The sequence below is a fragment of the Hemitrygon akajei genome, chromosome 6 (genome assembly GCF_048418815.1).
Source record: "Hemitrygon akajei chromosome 6, sHemAka1.3, whole genome shotgun sequence".
Classification (NCBI taxonomy): domain Eukaryota; kingdom Metazoa; phylum Chordata; class Chondrichthyes; order Myliobatiformes; family Dasyatidae; genus Hemitrygon; species Hemitrygon akajei.
The window spans coordinates 171,083,645-171,104,351 of NC_133129.1; the positions used below are offsets into that span (position 1 = coordinate 171,083,645).

The 20,707-nt window shown below is 42.0% G+C and overlaps 1 protein-coding gene and 1 long non-coding RNA gene across 9 annotated transcripts in view; one reads left to right on the forward strand and one right to left on the reverse strand.

Moving 5' to 3' along the window:
* nav2a (neuron navigator 2a) overlaps positions 1-20,707 on the reverse strand; it is a 982,776-nt gene that overhangs the window by 271,126 nt on the left and 690,943 nt on the right. For 5 of the 6 annotated variants that reach the window (XM_073049760.1, XM_073049759.1, XM_073049758.1 and 2 more), the window contains exons 8-9: positions 13,642-14,728; positions 8,769-8,881 (exon numbers count right to left, since the gene is read on the reverse strand). In XM_073049760.1, the coding sequence (XP_072905861.1) occupies positions 8,769-8,881; positions 13,642-14,728 (1,200 nt within the window). Of the gene's footprint in view, positions 1-8,768; positions 8,882-13,641; positions 14,729-18,010; positions 18,305-20,707 lie in introns of those variants that run through there. The other variant, XM_073049761.1, reaches the window with a different exon arrangement.
* LOC140729690 (uncharacterized) overlaps positions 1-20,707 on the forward strand; it is a 259,922-nt gene that overhangs the window by 137,379 nt on the left and 101,836 nt on the right. The gene's annotated exons all lie outside the window — the stretch shown is intronic.

A 20,707-nucleotide genomic window follows, 5' to 3' on the forward strand; every position in this document is an offset into this window, starting at 1 on the left:
AAAGTCAGATGTATCACTATTACAGTGGAGTCAATGGAATTACAGAGGCATGAGAGAGGAGCTGGCTAAAGTTGATTAGAATAGGATACTATCAGAGCTGACAGCAGATCAGCAATGGTTGGAGTTTCTGGGGGAAATCTGGAAGGTGCAGAATAGATACATTCTAGAGATAAACAAGCATTCTAAAGGGAGGATGAGGCAACCATAGCCGACAAAGGAACTCAAAGACAGCATAAAATTAAAGAGAGGGCATATACTATAGCAAACGTTAGTGAAAAGTTAGAGGATTGGAAAGCTTTTAAAACCGAAAGAAGGCAACTTAAAAAAGCCATAAGGAGAGAAAAGACAAATTATGAAGACAAGTTAGCCAATAATATAAAAGAAGATGCAAATTTTTTTTCAGAGAGATTAAGAGTAAAAGAGAGGCGAGAGTGGATATCAGAGCACTGGAAAATGATGCTATAGTAATGGGGGACAAAACCTGGTAGACTAACTTAATAACAATTTTGTATCAGTCTTCACTGTGGAAGATACCAGCAGAATGCCAGAGGGCAGAAGTGAGTGCAATTGCTATTACGAAGGAGAAGGTGCTTCGGCATCTGAAAGGTTTGAAGGTAGATAAGTCACCTGGACCAGATAGACTACATCCCAGGGTTCTGAAAGAGGTAGCTGAAGGAATTGTTGAGGCATTGGTAATGATCTTTCAAGAATCACTAGACTCTGGGGGGACATCACGTGATGACGTAGGATCGAGACGCAGGGACCCAGCTCTCCCGTAAAAAGTTAATAAATTAATGTTTAAATGAAGAAAAGTTAGTCAATACTCTCTAAAAGTTGCTTATAAACGACTCCGGACTGTGTCAAGCTATGCCTCAAGGAAAGAAGATGAAGAAAACTAATACCGGGAAGACTACGCAAGCTGGAACAAGAGCGAGGCCCACGTCTACCGAGGAGCCGCGATCTCAGGTACATTGTATCGCCGGTGATACTGAACAGGAGATGGTGGCAACGCTTGCCACTTCCAAAGGAAAAAACCATCGTGAACTGCGCAAACGCGAAGGATGGACCATGCGCAAACAGGAACAAAAAGAACTACAAAGCCCAGCTACCACTGCAACTGAAAGTGATAGCGAATCGGAGGGAGAGTCAAATCTCTCGGAAGGATCAGCTGAAGGAGGTAAAAGTCCTTCTAGAAATATAGAAAAGACTTTGAGGCAAATAATGCGTAAATTAGACACATTAAAAGTGATTAAAAATAACCAAAAAAAACTCGAAAAAAAAATGACCAATATGGAGACTATGCTTGATAAAATGACAAAGAGACAGGAAAAAATGGAAAAAAGAATTACGGACTTGGAAACTACAACGGAAGACATGGTTGAAAGAATGGACAAAATGGAAAAGGAAAATACTGCTTGGACATCAGAAAGAAAACAATTTATGGAAAAAATTGATAAGCTTGAAAATCTCAGTAGACGAAATAATATTAAAATTATTGGACTTAAAGAAGATATAGAAGGAGAAGATCCAATAAATTTTTTTCAAAAATGGATCCCTAAAAAATTGAAAATGGAAAGAGAAACTCCAATTGAGATTGAATGGGCGCATAGATCTTTAAGGTCAAGACCTCGAGCTGACCAAAACCCACGATCAATTTTGATAAAATGCTTACGATACCAAGACAAAGAAAAGATCCTGAAGGCCGCTGCCCAAAGTGCCAAAAATAGAAACGGGCCACTGATGATAGCAGGGAAACCAATTCTTTTTTATCCTGATATAAGTTACAACCTGTTGAAGAGAAGGAAGGAATTTAACCCAGCGAAAAAAGCCTTATGGGAAAAGGGTTATAAATTTACAATGCGTCATCCAGCAACACTGATAATTTTTTTGGAGGACAGAAAATTTTTTTTTTCCGACTATCGAAAAGCGGAGGAGTTTGTACAAGAACTTCCATCTATTCGCTAACTACACATAGAGGCTTCCAAACGTAATGGATTAAAGATGAAGATAGAACCAAGGAACAGAAGTGATGGACATTTATGGATATTACAGAAGAGAAAAGCAAAATTTTAGAAATACTAAATGAGAATAGTATTTTTTTTTTCTCTTCTTATACATATACTTTTTTATGTTGCGGGGGAGCTGGGAGGCTGTGGATCGGTTACTGCGGGATTCACGTGTGTAATCATGGCGGTTGCCATGACCCGTACAGCAGAGGGGGGTAATGTTGTGTCTTTTTTCCACAACATTAGTAGGGGGGTATTTTTTTTTTCCTTTATATTTTAATTTTTTTCTATCTTTTTGCCTGGATGAATGGTGGGGACACACATAGCAACATGGAGACTTTTATAAAGATTTCCTAGGATACCACGAAAGTGGAAAGATTAGGTATTATTATAGATTGAAAAGAAAAAGAACTTTAACATATATTTAAAAAAAAATGAGAACTCCGTGGAGTATGTGGGGATCTTCCAACATCCAGGCATTCCCTTTTTTTTTCTCTTTCTTATTTTTTTAATAGGGATGTTAGGGGGGAGGGGTTAAGGGGAGGGGGCTGGGTAACACTTTTTTTTTCATGCACATTTATTCTGTAACAATTTGAAAACAATAAAAAAAAGTTCAAAAAAAAAAAAAAAAAAAGAATCACTAGACTCTGGAATGCTTCTGGAGAACTGGAAAATTTGAAAAGTCACTCCACTCTTTAAGAAGGGAGGGAGACAGAAGAAAGGAAATTTTAGGCCAGTTAACCTGACTTCAGTGGTTGGCAAGATGTTGGTATCTATTACTAAAGATGAGTTTTCTGGGTACTTGAAAGAACACAAGGTGAAATCTTGCCTAACAAATCTGTTGGAATACTTTGAGGAAATAACAAGCATGAGAGTCAGTGGATGTTGATTATTTTGGATTTTCAGAAGGTTTTTGATAAGGTGCCACACATGAGGCTGCTTAAACAGATAAGAGCCCATGATATTACAGGAAAGATATCAGCATCAATAGAAGATTGGCTGACTGGCAGAAGGCAAAGAGTGGGAATAAAGGGGGCCTATTCTGCTTGCCTGCCGGTGACTAGTGTTGTTCCACAAGGGTCAGTATTGAGACCACTTCTTTGTACATTACATGGCAATGATTTGGATGATGGAATTTAGGGATTTTTGGCCAAGTTTGCCAAGAATACAAAGATAGGTGTAGGGGCAGGTAGTTTTGAGGAAGCAGGGAGTCCACAGAAGGATTCAGATCGGGAGAATGGGCAAAGAAGTGATGTGGTGTAGGGAAGCGTATGGTTTGTTAGCTGGTGGTATAGTAACATCAGCACTGAACTTCGAGGTGAGTGGCCATGGGTTCGAATCCGGCCAGCTCCTTGCATGCATTCTATCTGAGCTGGGTTGAGCATTGTAAAGAACAGACAAAATGGTAAGGTTGCTGCCTGATGCACCACAAGGCGCAGAGAGGAATAACAAGTGTTTGGTCATGGAGATTATTGTCGAAACGGGGAAAAAAATTAAAAATCGTAACTACAAAGAGACATGGGAGTCCTTGTGCATGACTTCTTAAGATTAACTTGCAGGTTGTGTTGGCATTGGGCGTGTACTCGCTGAAGCTTAGAAGAATGAGGGGATCTCATCGAAACTACTGAATACTGAAATGCTTCGAAAGAGTGGGCGTGTAGAGAATGTTTCCTATAGTGAGTGAGTCTAGGACCAGAGGGCAGTGCCTCAGATTTAAGGGACAGACATTTATTTATTTATTTATAAAGAGATTAGGAGGAATTTCTTTTGCCAGGGGGTGCTAAACCTGTGGAATTAATTTCCATTGACTGCTTTGAAGGCCAAATCATTAAGTATATTTAAAGCAGAGAATGATATATTCCCGATTAGTCAGGGTGCCAAAGGTTATGGGGAGAGAGGAAAGAGAGAGATAATAAATCAGCCATGATGGAATGGCAGAGCAGACTTGATGGGCCAAATAACCCAATTCTACTCCTATGTCTTATGGTCTAACATGGTAGTCAATTTGCTTTGAGAGGTTGGTTATGACTAGACCGAACTCCTGCCTCAGCAAGGACCTGGACTCACTGCAATTTGCCTATCGCCACAATAGGTCAACAAAAGACGCAATCTCAATGGCTCTCCACACAGCTTTAGACCACCTGGACAACACAAACACCTACATCAGGACGCTGCTCATCGACTCAGCATTTAATACCACCATTCTCACAATCCTGATTGAGAAGTTGCAGAACCTGGGCCTCTGTACCTCCCTCTGCAATTGGATCCTCAGCTTCCTAATCAGAAGACCCCAATCTGTGCGGATTGGTGATAACGTATCCTCCTCGCTGACGATCAACACAGGCGCACCTCAGGGATGTGTGCTTAGCCCACTGCTCTACTCTCTATATACACATGACTGTGTGGCCAGACATAGCTCAAATACTATCAATAAATTTGCTGACGATACAACCATTGTTGGTGGAATCTCAGGTGGCGACGAGAGGGCGTACAGGAGTGAGATATGCCAACTAGTGGAGTGGTGCCGCAGCAACAAACTGGCACTCAACGTCAGTAAAATGAAAGAGCTGATTGTGGACTTCAGGAAGGGTAAGACGAAAGAACATATACCAATCCTCCTAGGGGGATCAGAAGTGGAGAGAGTGAGCAACTTCAAGTTCCTGGGTGTCAAGATCTCTGAGGATCTAACCTGGTCCCAACATATCAATGTAGTTATAAAGAAGGCAAGACAGCAGTTATACTTTATTAGGATTTTGAGGAGATTTGGCATGTCAACAAATACACTCAAAAACTTCTATAGTTGCTCCGTGGAGAGCATTCTGACAGGCTGCATCACTGTCTGGTATGGAGGGGCTGCTGCACAGGACTGAAAGAAGCTGCAGAAGGTTGTAAATCTAGTCAGCTCCATCTTGGGCACTAGCCTACAAAGTACCCAGGACATCTTTAGGGAGCGGTGTCTCAGAAAGGCAGCATCCAGCAACCAGGGCATGCCCTTTTCTCACTGCTATCATCAGGTAGGAGATACAGAAGCCTGAAGGCACACACTCAGCAATTCAGGAACAGCTTTTTCCCTTCTGCCATCCGATTCCTAAATGGACATTGAATCTTTGGACCCTACCTCACTTTAAAAAAAAATATACAATATTTCTGTTTTTTTACGTAATTGATTTACTTGTTTCTTTTATCATTATTATATTTATTATTTTTTCTCTCTGCTAGATATGTATTGCATTCAACTGCTGCTGCTAAGTTAACAAATTTCATATCACCTGCCCGTGATAATAAACCTGATTCTGATGTGGCAGGATCCCTTAACTAGCCACCTGTTATTCTGCAACTCTGTCAGTGCCTCTCAAATCCATGTCTACTACGGATAACACCACCACTACCTGCAGCTTCCCTTCAAAGCCATGCACTAAACAGATCTCGAAATAGATTGTCAGCTCAGAATCAACACTGGAGGTAAATCCTCGAACTCCCCACTCACATGAACTGCAGCAGCACCTTCACTAGCGCAGCTAGAGGTTAAGATAGCAGCTCACCACTACCCTTGCAAATTAATTAAAGGGAAGGGCAATTATAGCCATAGCCACACCCACAGAAATCTGTGAAATATTTGAGGAGCATTTGTGAAATGTGAGGAAAATATTTCACTTAGAAATAAAATGCATGTTTCAATGATCATCAGTAAAGTCTCCTGGTTCTCAGTCTCGAACTACCGTTTAAAAAATATAATCTGGTACAGTTAGATTTCAGTTTGATGCGGTAATATTTGATAAAAAATTGCCCGATTAACAAGAATTCAAGGATTTTATTTTCATTAGTGGATATTATTCCTAAGATGACATATCCCCAAAATATCCACAGTCTTCCTTTGGATACTGGCCTTGAATTCACAACAGGTTACAGTATCATCAGCCGGGGTTCTATTCCTGCTGCTGTCTGTAAGGAGTTTGTACATTCTCCCCTTAACCGTGTGTGTTTCCTCCCACAGTCCGAAGATGTAGGTTAATCTGTCCCGTTTACATTGTAAACTGTCCTGTGATTAGGCAAGGGTTAAATCTAGGGTTGCTGGGCATTGTGGCACTAAGAGCCAATGGGCCAATTCCACACTGTATCTCGACAAATGAACAAACAAACTCCAACTGTGAGCTGCCAGCTTACATTATAAATGCAATAGTTTCAACTCATAATTTACTTTAAGCATTGAATCAATATATAAATCATAACACAGAATAAAGATTATTTAGTTCAGCTGAAGGCAGGTCTGATCTGCTCGTGCCTCGACTGGAAGCTGGGGAATTGCAATACACAGATACACCATGAACTCTGACCTTATTTCCAATCCATTGCAATGCTCAATAGTGTGATATTTGTTTTAATTAACCAAGCCCTTGGGAAGAATGCAAGGCAGATCAACAGGACCATGCAAATGGAGTAAGAATCTGCTTAAAAATGGTTGGAGCAGCACTGCTGAAACAGATGGAAGTCAGAACTTGCTGATCAGGATAGTACCAGTTTCATTCCATAGCTTTCTCCTTGTATAATGATATTCACACAAAAAGCAGCAGAAGTGTCATAACTGGTATCAGAAAGTTGGAAATAAGAGGAAAGTAGACATTTCCCCAACCTCGTAAGGCACTGAAAGTATCTATCGAGCCCCATTCAGACAGTGTGAATGGTATCAAAGTGGTCATTTGACTTGCAATCCAAAAATCATACAAATTATTCAGATTTTTCCAAAACCCTCTATGATATCAGAGGAATATTGTGGGAAGAATTTATATAATTACCTAAATCTGAAATTTAACAAGACAGATCACCAAGGTGACTGAAAGCACTGAATTCTGAAAGTCCATCTGGTTCACTAACGTCCTTTTGGTAACTAAACCTGACTTCAAGATTCAAGGTTCAAGATTGTTTAATGTCATTTCCTGAACATAAATGTAAAGGAGAACAAAATAGTTGTTACTTCTGATCCAATGCAGCACAAGTAAAACACAGGAAGTAACACAATAATAATGATATTAATAAAATAAAAAACAGAAAACAAATTTAAAAAACACAAGAAACAGAGTGGGTGAATATGAGATCTGACAGGCTTACTGTTTAAGAAGGAGGCTCACTACCATTTTCTCAATGACAATCTGTGATATCGTATGTCATCAGAACAGAATTAGGCAGCTCAGCCTATCAAGTCTGCTCCACAATTCGATCACGGCTGATTTATTTTCCCTCTTATCCCTATTCTACTGTCTTCTCCCCAATTTCTTGACACGCTTATTAATAAACAACCTATCAACCTCCTCTTTAATATTTCCAATGACTTGGACTCCATAGTCCAGCTGTGGCAATGAGTTACTCAGATTTGCCATCAGATGGCTAAATAAATTCCTCCAAATCTGTGTTCTGAAGAGACATCCTTGTGTTCTGAGAATGTGCCCTCTGGTCCTAGACTCTCCCACTATAGGAAACATCCGGTCCACATACACTCTATCATGACCTTTTAATATCTGATAAGTTTTAGTGAGATCCCTCCTCATTCGTCTAAACTCTAGTTAGTACAGGCCCAGATGCAGTTAACCCTTTCATTCCCAGGATCATTCTCATGAACCTCCTCTGGACCCTCTTCAATGCCAACAAATCTTTTCTTAGAAAAGAGGCCCAAAACTGCACACCATATTCTAAGTGTGGTCTGACCAATGCCTTATAAAACCTTAAATGAATTAAAAGAAAGTTTGACTGCAGAAGCAAAAGAATCGCAACTAGGTAGCAAGTGCTTTGGATGGGCAATGAGAAGAGAAAAATTGAGGATAAAAGATGTTATTTTAGCTCATCGTTCTACAATATGTTGTTTTGAATAAAATTCAGATTTGTTCAATACCTGATCTGGCCAACAAAAACCTTCAACACAGCACACCGGCAACATCAGTTCTTACACATTTTATTGTAAGTGCACTGTGAGACTCTGCAGGAAAATCATTGCTTATTACTTTTGTCTTGAGGAGCTTCTGGTATGAGGCACTGGTACCAAATACCAACACACTTCAGAGGTGCTCTGCAAATACATGCAGCTTAGAAAAATAGAGGGCTATGGGTAACTCTGGGTAATTTCTAAGGTAAGGACATGTTTGGCACAGCTTTGTGGGCCGAAGGGACTGTATCGTGCTATAGGTTTTCTATGTTTCTAAATATTGTTATTCACCCAACAGCTCCATTTCCAATCTCAAAATGACAGCTGCAAATGAGAACAGCTTTAAGAAACAGGAAAGAGGTTTCCTTTTCAAATTAGTACGGAACAACAGAAATAGCAAATGAAGTCAAAAAGACAGACAAAAGTACAGTATCTAAACATTTTCTAAGGACTGGGCTTACGACATAAAATACACTTGATTCAGTTAAATAAAAATTGAGGAACTTGTCAACTCAAGCTTAAATTCCTTCACTTAACACAATCGGTGCAGGAAAGGTGAACAGAGCATCTCCACTGTTTATACAGGTTTTATTTCGATGGAGACTCTGAGAAACTGCGAAGTACTTATGATAACAGTCAACCAAAAGGATAAACTATCAGGTTCAAGCCTCCCACACGCCAGTTTTATTTCAAATGTATGAATCAAAATCTCCAGGTTATTGGTAATGAATGTGGATGCATGCTTGCATAATACTACAAAGATTCTAAAAGACTGCAAGTTCAGAAGCTTCATAGGTTTACATTTAACACTGTATCTCTGGTTAATGTGAAAAGCTGGATTTACTTACCAGGCAGATCTTCGATGCAGGTTTGTCCATTTTTGCTGTACAGAACGGTATCCATGTTCACTCCCCCTGTACCAGATTCAGTCATTACATTTCCTTCATTGTCTGTCTGTGACCTAAAAAACAAGGCACGGCAAATATAAACCTGCTTTTATGGAGTGAAGAGCGGACTGTCTGCATAATTGATTGGTCCCTCATGAAGTAATCGTACAGGAACAGGAAAATGCACTGAACCATAGGTAAATCTGTTGCTAGCACGCAAAGTCAGTCGGCACAGTACAATTCATATCATCTCACTTTATGGAGAGAATAGATTTTATCGTTCAAAGGCAGAAAAGTTAAAACAATGCGACCTTAAAATAATACCCAATACATCAGCTATGCTAACCTAAGTTGATTACATTTCTATTCCGGTTGCTTTTCCCTTTAACTTTCTGCAGCCTCTTTCACAACCATTTCATATCTTCTGTGTATGTGGAAGGGAATGATCATTGCCAATGGACTCTTACCAAACCACCCTCTGCACCTGACCCGCTATTGCTCTATGTTTTCCTGACCGCTTCTTTTTTTCCTTCCCATGTACAGTCTCTTTATCCGTCTTTGCCAGTAAAAAGGAAAATAATGAGGTCAGGAGAGCCAGCTGCAGAGAGGACTGGGAGCCACTCCAAACAGGTTACTCACTGTGTGAGAACAGAGCAACCATTGGAGCAGCACGCAGCCTTGGCAAAATGACTTGGAAGAGGTAGAGTGCTATTCCAAGTGCTCACGTCGCAGTACAAAGAGGTTTCCAGGCAAGGTACTAATGGTACTTTGGATATTTTCTTGACAGCTTTGTTCTCTGAGAGCACCTCCTCAAACACTGACTCCTATCACCTGTGGAAGAACAAAGTCGGTAGGCTAATGGAAGCCCACCACCATGAAGCTGCCCTCCACCTCATACAACATCCAGATATAGGAATACATTGTTGCTCCTTCATCATTCTGGGTCTAAATCCAGGAACCCCCTACTCAACGCTGTGAGAGCACCTTCACCTTTCGGGCTATAGCAGATTCAAGATACAGCAGGCAGGTCTTTTGAACCCTTCTTCACTAAAGGAATTGATGAACGGCCTGTTTCTTTTTCAAATTTGATTCTCTCCACCCTAAGTTACTAAACTGAAAGTGATTTTCGAGACTGATAGAGATCATGCTGTCTCTGGAACTGGTAATGGAGAAGGGTTCCTTGAATGGTCATATGTATTATGCTTGACAAAGAATGGGTAGCTAACCAATGGACTCTGGAAGTCTTATTGGTGTTACTCCCTCAGGCTGACAATGTTCATGTTACCGGACCAGCTTAGGGAGGTCTAGATAATCAGAGTTTGATGTTGAAGTTTGAACCCACCATGGACACATTTAATTATTGATAATTGGGGAATCCAAATATAAACAATCAATAAAGAAATAGATCTGGCATGAAAAGTTAGTTGATAGGGTTCTTAAGAAAGCGTATTGTGTGTTGGTCTTCATTAGTTGGGGGAGTGAGTTCAAGAGCCACAAGGTAATGTTACAGCTCTATAAAAACCTGATTAGACTACACATGGAATATCATAAACACAAGAAAGTCTGCAGATGCTGGACAGGATCTCAGCCCGAAAAGTCGACTTTTTATTCTTTTCCATAGACGCTGCCTGACCTGCTGAGTTCCTCCAGCATTTTGTGTGTGCTAACTTGGAATATCATGTTCAATATCTGGTTGGCTCTTTACAGGAAGGATGTGAAAACTTTAGAGAGGGTGCAGAAGAGATTGGTCAGGATGCAGCCTGGGGATTAGAGAGTAGGTCTCATAACGTTAGGTTTGGCAAGCAAGGGCTTTTCTCTTTGGAGCTAAGGAGGATCAGAGGTGACTTGATAGACACGTACAAGATGATGAGAGGCAGAGATCGAGTGAATAGCAGGAGACTTTTTCCCAGGGCAGAAATGTCTCATACAAGGGGGCATAATTTTATTGGGGGGAAGTGAGAAGTAAGTTTTTTTTTTAAACACAGAGAGTGTGGGTGCATGGAACACCCTACCATGGAGGTGGTAGCTACATTAAAGGACATTTTGGAAACTCTTACAGATACATGGATGAGAGAAAAATGGAGGGTTATGCAGCAGGGTACGGTTAGATTGATCTTAGAATTGGTTATAAGGTTGGCACAACATTATGGGCCAAAGAGTCAGTATCATGCTGTTCTACGTTCTATTTTGTAGCTTTTTGGTTACCAGAGTGAACTGAAATAACCAAGTAGATTTTTTTTTGTTGTAAAAACCTATTTGGTTCATTTTGCCCTTCAGGGAAAAAAAAGTTCTGCTATCCGAGCCCAGTTTGGTTACTTCTTTATTAAATTAATTTCCAGAATCTGGGCATTGTGGGAAAAGGCAGTTGTTATTGTCCATGCCTAATTGTTCTTGAGAAGGTTATGACAAGCTTTCTTGAAGCCTTCTGCACTACTGCCACATGATGTTGTGTAGAGAGTTCTAGGGTACAGTCCCAACAATGATGCAGAACATGTGATAGATTTCCTTGTCACTAACTTGAAGGGGAGCATGCAGGTGGTGGTGGGCCTTCATCCTTTTTGGCATTAAGGATGAATTAGGAAAATACTCACGGATCAGTCGGGGTGAGTGGCTGCGGTATACTTGTCGACAACACTCTGCAACTCTGTGCAGCAGTGATGAAGGGAATGGATCTCTAGGATGGTTGGCATGGTGCGAATCAAGCAAACTCCTCTGTCTTGGATGGTTCTGAGCTTCTTGAGAGTTATCAGTGCTGCACATACCCAGGAAAATGGAGACACGTGCAAAAGTTTTTCAGCTGCTCTCTGCAAAAGCCCACCAAGTTTCTCTATCCAGGGGACGTTAAGCATTTTATAAACCTTGGCTAGGAATACTGTAAATAATTGTGGCAATGGTTGTAATCACCTTGTGGAAAGTTCATGAGTTTATTTGACCCTCCGGGAAAGCTGATATCAAGATGACCCCTCCTCTTGTTTCAGAACATGAGGGGGAACTTCTTAACTCAGAGAGAGGTGCAAGTGTGGAATGAGCTGTCAGTGGAATTTGTGTGTGTGGGTTCTACTGCAACATCTAAGAGAAGCTTGAATAAATACATGGATAGGAGGGGTATGGAGGGCTATGGTCCAGGTGCAGGTTGATGGGACTGGGCAAAATAATAGTTCTGCATGGACTAGATGGGCTGAACGGCCTGTTTCTGTGTTGAAGCATTCTATGACTATGTCCTTATTGGGGTGACAAAAGAAGTTCTTGTTGAAATATATATTTTATATCATATGGTCAGTAACCTCCAAGAGGACCACAACCATGTCATGGATTGGAGGCTTGTGTGCCTCAGTGACTCGGAGAGCTAAGTTGGTTGGAATCAGGGCGTTATGCTTTGGCTCTTGGTAGGGTCAACCATGCCAAACAGTTCAAAGGGTAAAGGCCAGACCAAGAGTGGTCCACCAAATCTCTGGGTTCGGGGGTTCAGCTCAAGGCCAACAACTCTAACTGGATGGTATTCCTGACTCTCCGGTCCGAACTTGAATGACTAACAGTAACGAAAACCAAGAGGAAGCTACTGACATGATGAAGGAAGACCTGAACACCATCAGAGATGGAGGACCTTCACTGCTGCCCTGAATGTCAGCAGCATGATAGGTAGTAAGTATGGATGTAAATAAACAATTTCCAAATTGTGCAAAAAATGCAACTTCTGGATTTAAACAGAGCATGTCCTCCGTATCAATAATTCTGCACCAAAAAGAATTCCATCCAAGAATTTTTAGTAATGCATTCTTCCTTCTCTTTCGCTAACCCTATAAACAATTTAAGAACTATTTACTGTCATTTTATCTTACTTCTGATCCCATAAATTGAATTAAATGTTTGTTTTAATGTTGAACTGAAGATGAACTCGAAGAAACTATTTTTTTGGAAGTAAACAATGGAATTGGAAAGTTGATTTTCATTTAACTGAGTGGGTTCAGGCTTCTGCCCTGTTAGCTTGGCCTCCCCATACTGGAGAATTTCCACATGGTTGCAAAATCAAGACCAGCGTCACAATACGAGATCAAACCTCCAACTACTCTGTCACCTTCCACTCCCACCCACACACGCACTCACCAAGTTGTTTGGCACATTCAGTCACACTGCAGGCTAAGAGTCCATCAGCATTTTTGGCTTGAGAACCAGCATCACTTCCTCCTTTGCCCAAGTTGTATAATGATTGCAATTTTCCTAGAAACCACATGGATGAGGAGATGCATCCACACACCAAAATGATGATGCACGTCCCACCATGAGCCTCTTAGGACTTCTATTCGCTTGTCACTATGTCTGTTGACATGTTGGCCCACTGAGACCCAGTTACCTTGAAGCACCCATCCACACTAATTCAATTTTATCCTCTCCAGGATCCACCTCAGGTTCTACCACTCACTCACACTTGGGACAATTTACAGTGACCCATTAACCTACCAAACCATATGTCTTTGGCATGTGGCAAGAAATGGGAGAACCTGGAGGAAACTCAGGTGGTCTCAGTGTGAACAAGAAAGTTCTACATACATCTTTATTCCTCAGCTTTGATGCTGCTCTGTTCCTCCAACATTTTGTGCGTGGATCGATCTCTATATAGGTAGCACCAGGGATCAGGAATGAATCTTGGTGCTGAAGCTATGAATCATAACATGTATTTATCAGAGGGCTAACATCTGACAAAAAGTTTGTATTTCAGCGATTCTGAAGCATCTTCTGTCCTCTACATGAATTTTGTCAAATTCTACTGTCAAAAACTTACTTAATAAGTGACACAAGGAATAATCCCCACCTTGCAATATTCCATGAGACATACCTGTACATGAATGGAGCAACAGTGGCAGTGTTGGGGTGGCTGTATTGCTGCTGTGGGTGAGGTAGCTGTACACTGACTGTGTTACTTCCTGTAGTTTGGGTTGTGCTCACTGTGGTGGCAGCCTGAACATTGTTACTGTTGACAGGGGGTGTCCCCCCAGCCCCCTTTCCTTCCGAGGAGGCTAAACTACTGGAACTGGAATTCTTGCTGTCCAACTGCGCTTTCTGCAGCGCGACTCCAACGCCCGGCTTTCCACTCCGTGCTCTCTCGCCATCCTTTGCAGGAGCTTGGGCACTTGTAGATTTCCCTGCGGGTGTTTTCAGCCCTGGTTTTGGTATACCGCTCTGCTGAGGGGTGGCCAGATCTTTTTTGGCTCCACTCAACTTCCCTCCTTTTGGGATAAAGCTTGAGATCTTGGAGGACTTTTTTGGCATTTCAGAAGCAGCAGCCTGTGGCTCCTCTTTGGTCTCCTTGTCTGCTTCAATCTTTTCTGACACGGACGCTCTTTTGGAGACCTCCTTTGCTTTGTCTTTCTCCTTCTCTTTCTGCTTCTCTTTCTCCTTTTCACTGCCCTTGGGCGAGCTCTTCTTATTGCTCAGTGCACGACTGATGGTCCTTTGTGCGATGCCTTTTAGTGCAATTTTTGGGCTGTTCGAGGAAGGCGCGGCACCGCTGACGCCTTTGGCCGGCCCGTCTGTGTCGCCGAGGTCCATACAGTTAGAAGCGGGCTCCTGTCGCTCGCAGCTGCCCTCGCGAGACCCTGAGTTCTCCAGGCTGGCTCCACCGGCCTTGGAGCCACCTTTACTGTTGAACAACTTCAGTTTCTCCAGCATGGACTTCTGGTTGTTGGCATTGTTCTTGGCAGTGGGCTCAACTGGAGGCTTAGGAGGCTCCTGCTGGGGCTGCTTCACAGATAGCATGGAAGACGTGGCAGTGTGCTTGGCATTGAGTGATTTGCTGCGCCAGGGCTTGGCAGAGTTGGGCTGGGGAATGGCCGAGGAGACCCCACTGTTACTGCTGTTTGCAGAAGACTGTACATTCTCATTCATTCCTGGCTGCTGAGATGTGTTGTCTGCTGGTTCTGGAACTGGAACAGAAAAATCATGAATGAAGCAGGTCATTCAATCCTTCAGCCTCCTTCCATATAAGGCTGGATTCAACATACTCAAGAGAACTGAGCTGACGTTCTCTGTTTGTCATCCCTTGGACCAACAGTCTTGCATAGTATTGATGTGACACTTTATGTTTCTTTCTAAATGGAGAACCTTTTTTCAAAATTACATCCTTTATTGGTCTTTAAACTATATAATCACACAACAAAACAAGCTGACACGATTGGTAAGGGTGAATGGAGAATTATTGCAAGACTCTTTTCATTGAGTCTATTCATAGTCAGAATGATCAAATATCAGAGTTTATAAATGTAAATTGATGAGGATAGAACAGAGATGAGGAGGAATTTCTTTAGTCAGAAGGTGGTGAATCTGTGGAATTCATTGCCACAGACAGCTGTGGAGCAAACTTAAAACTGAGATTGATTGGTTCTTGATTAGTAAGGGCATCAAAGGTTACAAGGAGAAGGTGGGAGAATGGGGTTGAGAGGGAATGATTCAATTGTGTAAAGACTCAATGGGCCAAATGGCCTAATTCTATTCATCAGCTGTACGGTCTTTTGAGAAATGCCTCAATGACAGGAGTCCTAATTGGGGGCTGGAGACACCCATGCAAGGTATTCAGCAATACAGCCATACCCGATTAGAAATTAACCAGAAGAGAGAGGAGTAAAGTGAGGGGGGGGGGGGGGGGGGAAATACAGCAAAGAGAATCACAATGGGTCATTCTTGCCCAACTGCAGCAGCTGTGAAATTTAAAGTTATGTGATTAAATAAATCCAACATTTCAACAAAAAGCTCACCCCTATGTCAATGAGCAAGAAACCACCATTTGTTTAAAAAAAAATGTAGAGTTCACTGACGCTCTTCAGGAAAGGGGATTTGCCATTCTTGCTCAATGGGCCCGTTCCAGACCTGTGTCTATACTGCTTGCTTCCTATATTAGAGCAATGACTATGTTTTCAGAAATACCTCAGTGCCAATGGAGTGCTGCAGCATATCAAGAGATGCTTTAGGAAGGGAGCTTTCTTTTGATTAAGGCACTGATAGCCTGCCAATGTTGCCAAGGTATTAAAACTATATGCTGATTGTTGTGAAAGTATTTTCTTCAAGTCAGAAGTAGACTTATGGAACTGCGAGCGGGGAGAGGAAAACAGTGATCTACAGAATTGTGTTCAGTTCTGTCCACCTCATTATTGGACAGCTTTACATGGAAAAATGAAGAGGAGATTTACCAGGATGATGCCTGGATTAGAAAGCGTATCTTACGAGGATAAGTTAAGTGAGCTTGGGTTTTTTACTCCTTGGAGTGAAGGAGGATGAAAGGTGACTTGATAGAGGTGGACAAGATGATAAGAGGCTTAAATTGAATGGACAGCCAGAGACCTTTTCTCAGAGTGGATATGGCTAATAAAAGGGGGCCATAACTTTTAGGTGGAAAGCATAGAGGGGATATCAGAAGAAGTTTTTTTTAAACACTCATATAGACTCTTAGATGGCATTTTGATTGAAGAAAAATGGAGGCTATGTGGGAGAGAAGGATTAGACTGATCTTGGAGTAGGTTAAAAGGTCGGCACAATATCATGTGCTTAACTGTTCTATGTTCTACATTTTTACAGTTAATTACACAATTATATTCAGTTTCCTAAATTAATTTGGAGTAGTGTTACTCTGAGAGTAACAATGATTTCTAATGTCCCCCATTGAGAACTTTTATGGCGAAATAATAAAGAATTATAGAGCACGTAGATCAGGAGAAAGAGGCAGGATGTGATGGAGGTATACCAGGGATTTCCAACTTGGGGTCCACGGACCCATTGGTTAATAGTAGGGGTACATGACATGAAAAAGGTTGGGAACCTCTGAGCATATACAAAATTATGAGGGATATAGATAGGATAATTGCAAGCAGGCTTTTTCCACTGAGGTTGGATGAGACTAGAACTAGAGGTCATAGGTTAACCGTGAAAGTTTTATTATTTAAAAGGGGACGTGATGGGGAACTTCTTTATTCAGAGGATGCTGTGAGTGTGGAACAGGCTGCCAGCAAAAGCAGTGGATGCAGGTTCGACTGCAACCTTTAAGAGAGGTTTGGACAGGTACATGGTTCAGACAGTAATGGGGGCCTATGGTGCAGGTGCAAGTCAATGGATTAGGCAGAATAGCAATTCAACATGAACCAGATGGGCCGAAGGACCTGTTTCTAAGCTGTATTGCTCTATGACTATATGATTGCCAATGTCACCCAGTGCAAACATTTTATGGTAAAATAATAGTGAATTACAGAGCATGTACAATGGACTGGAATTCCCCACCGGTCGAGGTAAGGCACCAGAAATTGAAGGGCCATCAAGCTGCTGCTTGTGGTTCAACTACTGATGAACTCAAAATGCTGCAATAAAGTGCCATGATGAACCATATCCTGTCAGCGCTTCGCGGAGCACCTATGCTCTGTCTGCCAGAAGAAGCCACCCATTTCAATTCTACCTCCCATTCCCATTCCGACGTGTCAGTCCACAGCCTCCTCTGCTGCCGTGATGAGGCCACATTCAGGTTGGAGGAGCAACATCTTATATTCTGTCTGGGTAGCCTCCAACCCAATGGCATGAACATCAATTTCTCGAACTTCTGGTACCTGACCAACCCCACCCTCCACCAGTCCCAATCCCCTCACTCACCTCATCCCCTTACCTGCCTATCACCTCCCTCTTATGCTCCTCCCCCTTCCCTTTCTGTCCTCTTCCATCAGATTCCCCCCCTTCCCCAGCCCTTTATCTCTTTCACCAATCAACTTCCGAGCTCTTCGCTTCACCCCTCATACCTCTCCCGGTTTTCTCTATGACCTACTACCTTATACTTCTTCCTTCTTACTCTGACCTCTAAACCCTTTTTTCCAGCCCTGATGAAGGGTCTCAGCCCGAAACATTGGCTATTTACTCCTTTCCATAGATGCCGCCTGGCCTGCTGTGTCCCTCCAGCATTTTGCATGTACTTCCTTGTTAGTACTGAATGCTACTGCTGCGTAAGTACAAAACACACACTCGCAAAAATCAGCACACTTACTTCCTGTGAATACAATTTCAGAGGCAGTGAAACAAGCCAATCTTGGAGACACAAGTTACACTGAACAATTACCCAAACATTGAAAATAAATTACTAATATAAGGGCATGATCTGGTTATAATTACTGAATTATATGCTTCATAAATCATACACCTACTGCCACATTGAGTATTAATACAAGCACTTTACTTACTTGAAGAACATTATAATTGAATGAAATTTCTTCTAGGCACCATTGGCAGCAAGTAGCACCTATAAACATGGAACTTTCTAAGTTAACAATCCTTCCACTGCTTTACGCTTGGCTCTGTCCTTCATGAGCCGAGACGATGGATATAGAATAATTGCTGTATGTAGTGAGAGTTGCACACTGCTTCACAGTTTCAGTTTGCAGTCATATGGTTAGACTAACGGCTGTTCTAACAGCTTCACAAATCAAAAGTAAACGGCAGCTTAAGTTGTATGTTTCCAGCACTGTCAGGAGCCTATAGGGAAGGATCTGCGTCTCTGCCAAAACCTTGTGTGGTCATTTATTATGATTCTGGGCTGTTTGATCCAAGCCAGATCTCTCTGATGTTCCAAGTCGTATGACACTCCCCCATCCCGTGTAGATGCGATTTACTGAACGGCAACTGGATAGCCGGCCAAATTCCATGCTTGTTTAATGACATCATTAGCTGACGGGGTGAAACCACTAAAGACAACATTAAGTTCTGCAAGCAGAGTGTGCATAACCAATCAGAGTAGTCACTGTCTGCTGCAGAAATCATAACCAGCTCTAACAAAGATGGATTAATGGTTGAAAACCAAAACTGCCACAACAACACAAGCACTTGTCTTCTTGGAAGCTACACTCAGTGGCCATTTTATAGGCACACCTGTACACCTGCTCATTAATGCAAATATCGAATCAGCCAATCATTTATATATTTTATTTATTGACATGCAACGCAGGAATAGGGGCTTCTAGCCTATCGAGTCATGCCACCCAGCAACCCCCAATTTAATCCTAGCCTAATCACGGGACAATACATAATCACCAATTAATATACTAACCGGTATGCCTTTGGATTGTGGGAGGAAACCAGAGCACTTGGAGGAAATCCATGCAGTCACAGGGAGAATGCACAGACTCCTTACAGGCAGTGGTAGGAATTGAACCCGATGTCTGCACGGTCAAGCATCGTGTTAACCACTGTGCTACCATGCCGCATCATGTGGCAGCAACTCAATGCATAAAAGCACGCAGACAATGTCAAGAGGTTCAGTTGTTGTTCAGCACAAACATCAGAACGGGGAAGAAACGTGATCTAAGTGGCTTTGACCGTGGAGTGGTTGTTAGTACCAGACGGGGTGGTTTGAGTGTCTCAGAAACTGCTGGATCCCCTGGGGATTTTCATTTTTACACACAAAGGTCTCTAGAGTTTACAGAGAATGGTGCGAAAAACCAAAAACATCTAGTGATCGGTGGTTCTGTGGGCAAAAACACCTTGTTAATGAGAGAGGTCGGAGGAGAATGGCCAAGCTGGTTCGAGCTGACAGGAAATCCATGCAGTCACTGGGAGAATGCACAGACTCCTTGCAGGCAGTGGTAGGAATTGAACCCAAATTGCCTATACTGTCAAGCATTGTGTTAATCAAATAACCACACGTTTCAACAGTGGGGTACAGAAGAGCATCTCTGAGCACACAACATATTGAACCTTTAAGTGGATGGGCTACAACAGCAGAAGACCACAAACATAGACTCAGTGGCCACCTTATTAGTACAGGAGGTATGCAAGGTGTAGGAGATAACTATGGCCCTGAGAGCATATTAAGAATAAGTATTGCTTTGGTAGAGAGCTGATGCAGACACTCACCAATGCATCTTCAAATGATGGAATTGGAAATACCACATTTCCCTAGGGCACAGAACTCTGACACTGCTAAAAGTTTGCTTCTCTCTATCCAATACGGAGAAACACTTCTATAGATGCAGTTCACTTAAATTCAGTCATACCAGCTATAAGATAGAAACTGAGATTGAACAGCGGTGCAAGCTGCAATTTCTCAGTTGCAATCCACACAAAACGGTCCTATGAATTGCAAAGATAGTGATAAATTGTAGTGGGATATAATCAGACAATTAGAAAACACATGGCAAATGCAGTTTAATGCAGAGGATATTAGTGGGAGGAATAAAGAGAAGTCACGTGGAATAAAGGAATCCCTTCTAAATGGATACAGGAGGAGACAGAGCTGGAGTTGCAGGTTGGGAATGTGCTTAATAGGGCACAGACAATTCTAGACATTTTTAGTAGAAGCATAGGGTAAGAGAACAGGGACATCATGGTGAACTTTTGTGAAACATTATGTTACGCATACACAGAGCAAGACCTGCAATAGAGTAGTATGATTAATTGTTTTACTGAGTGCTGTACTTGCCCAGTGTGTACCATTACTAACATGACTCAGTAAAAACTTTCAATCATATTCACTCCATTATAGTTCTTGTCCCCTGGATACGTAACACATTGGTCTGGCCTTGGCTGGAATACTGTGTTAAGTTCTGGTTGCCTCATTATCGAAAAGATGTGGAAGCTTTGGAGAGGGTCTAGGGAATTGTCCATAGGATGACGAAGTCCAGTTAAGAAGATAAGATTGAAGAGGCAGGGATTAATTTTCCTTGGAGAAGAGAAGGTGACAGAAGTTTATAAAATGATGAAATGATTGGACAGAGTGCTTAGTGGGACACTGACCCTGTTGTTGGAAGGACCAAAGAATAAAGGCCACAGGTACAAAATAAGACCATAAGATAAAGGAGCAGAAATTGGCCATTCGGCCCATCAAGTCTGCTCCGCCATTTCATCATGAGCTGATCCAATCTCCCCTTTAGTCCTATTCCCCC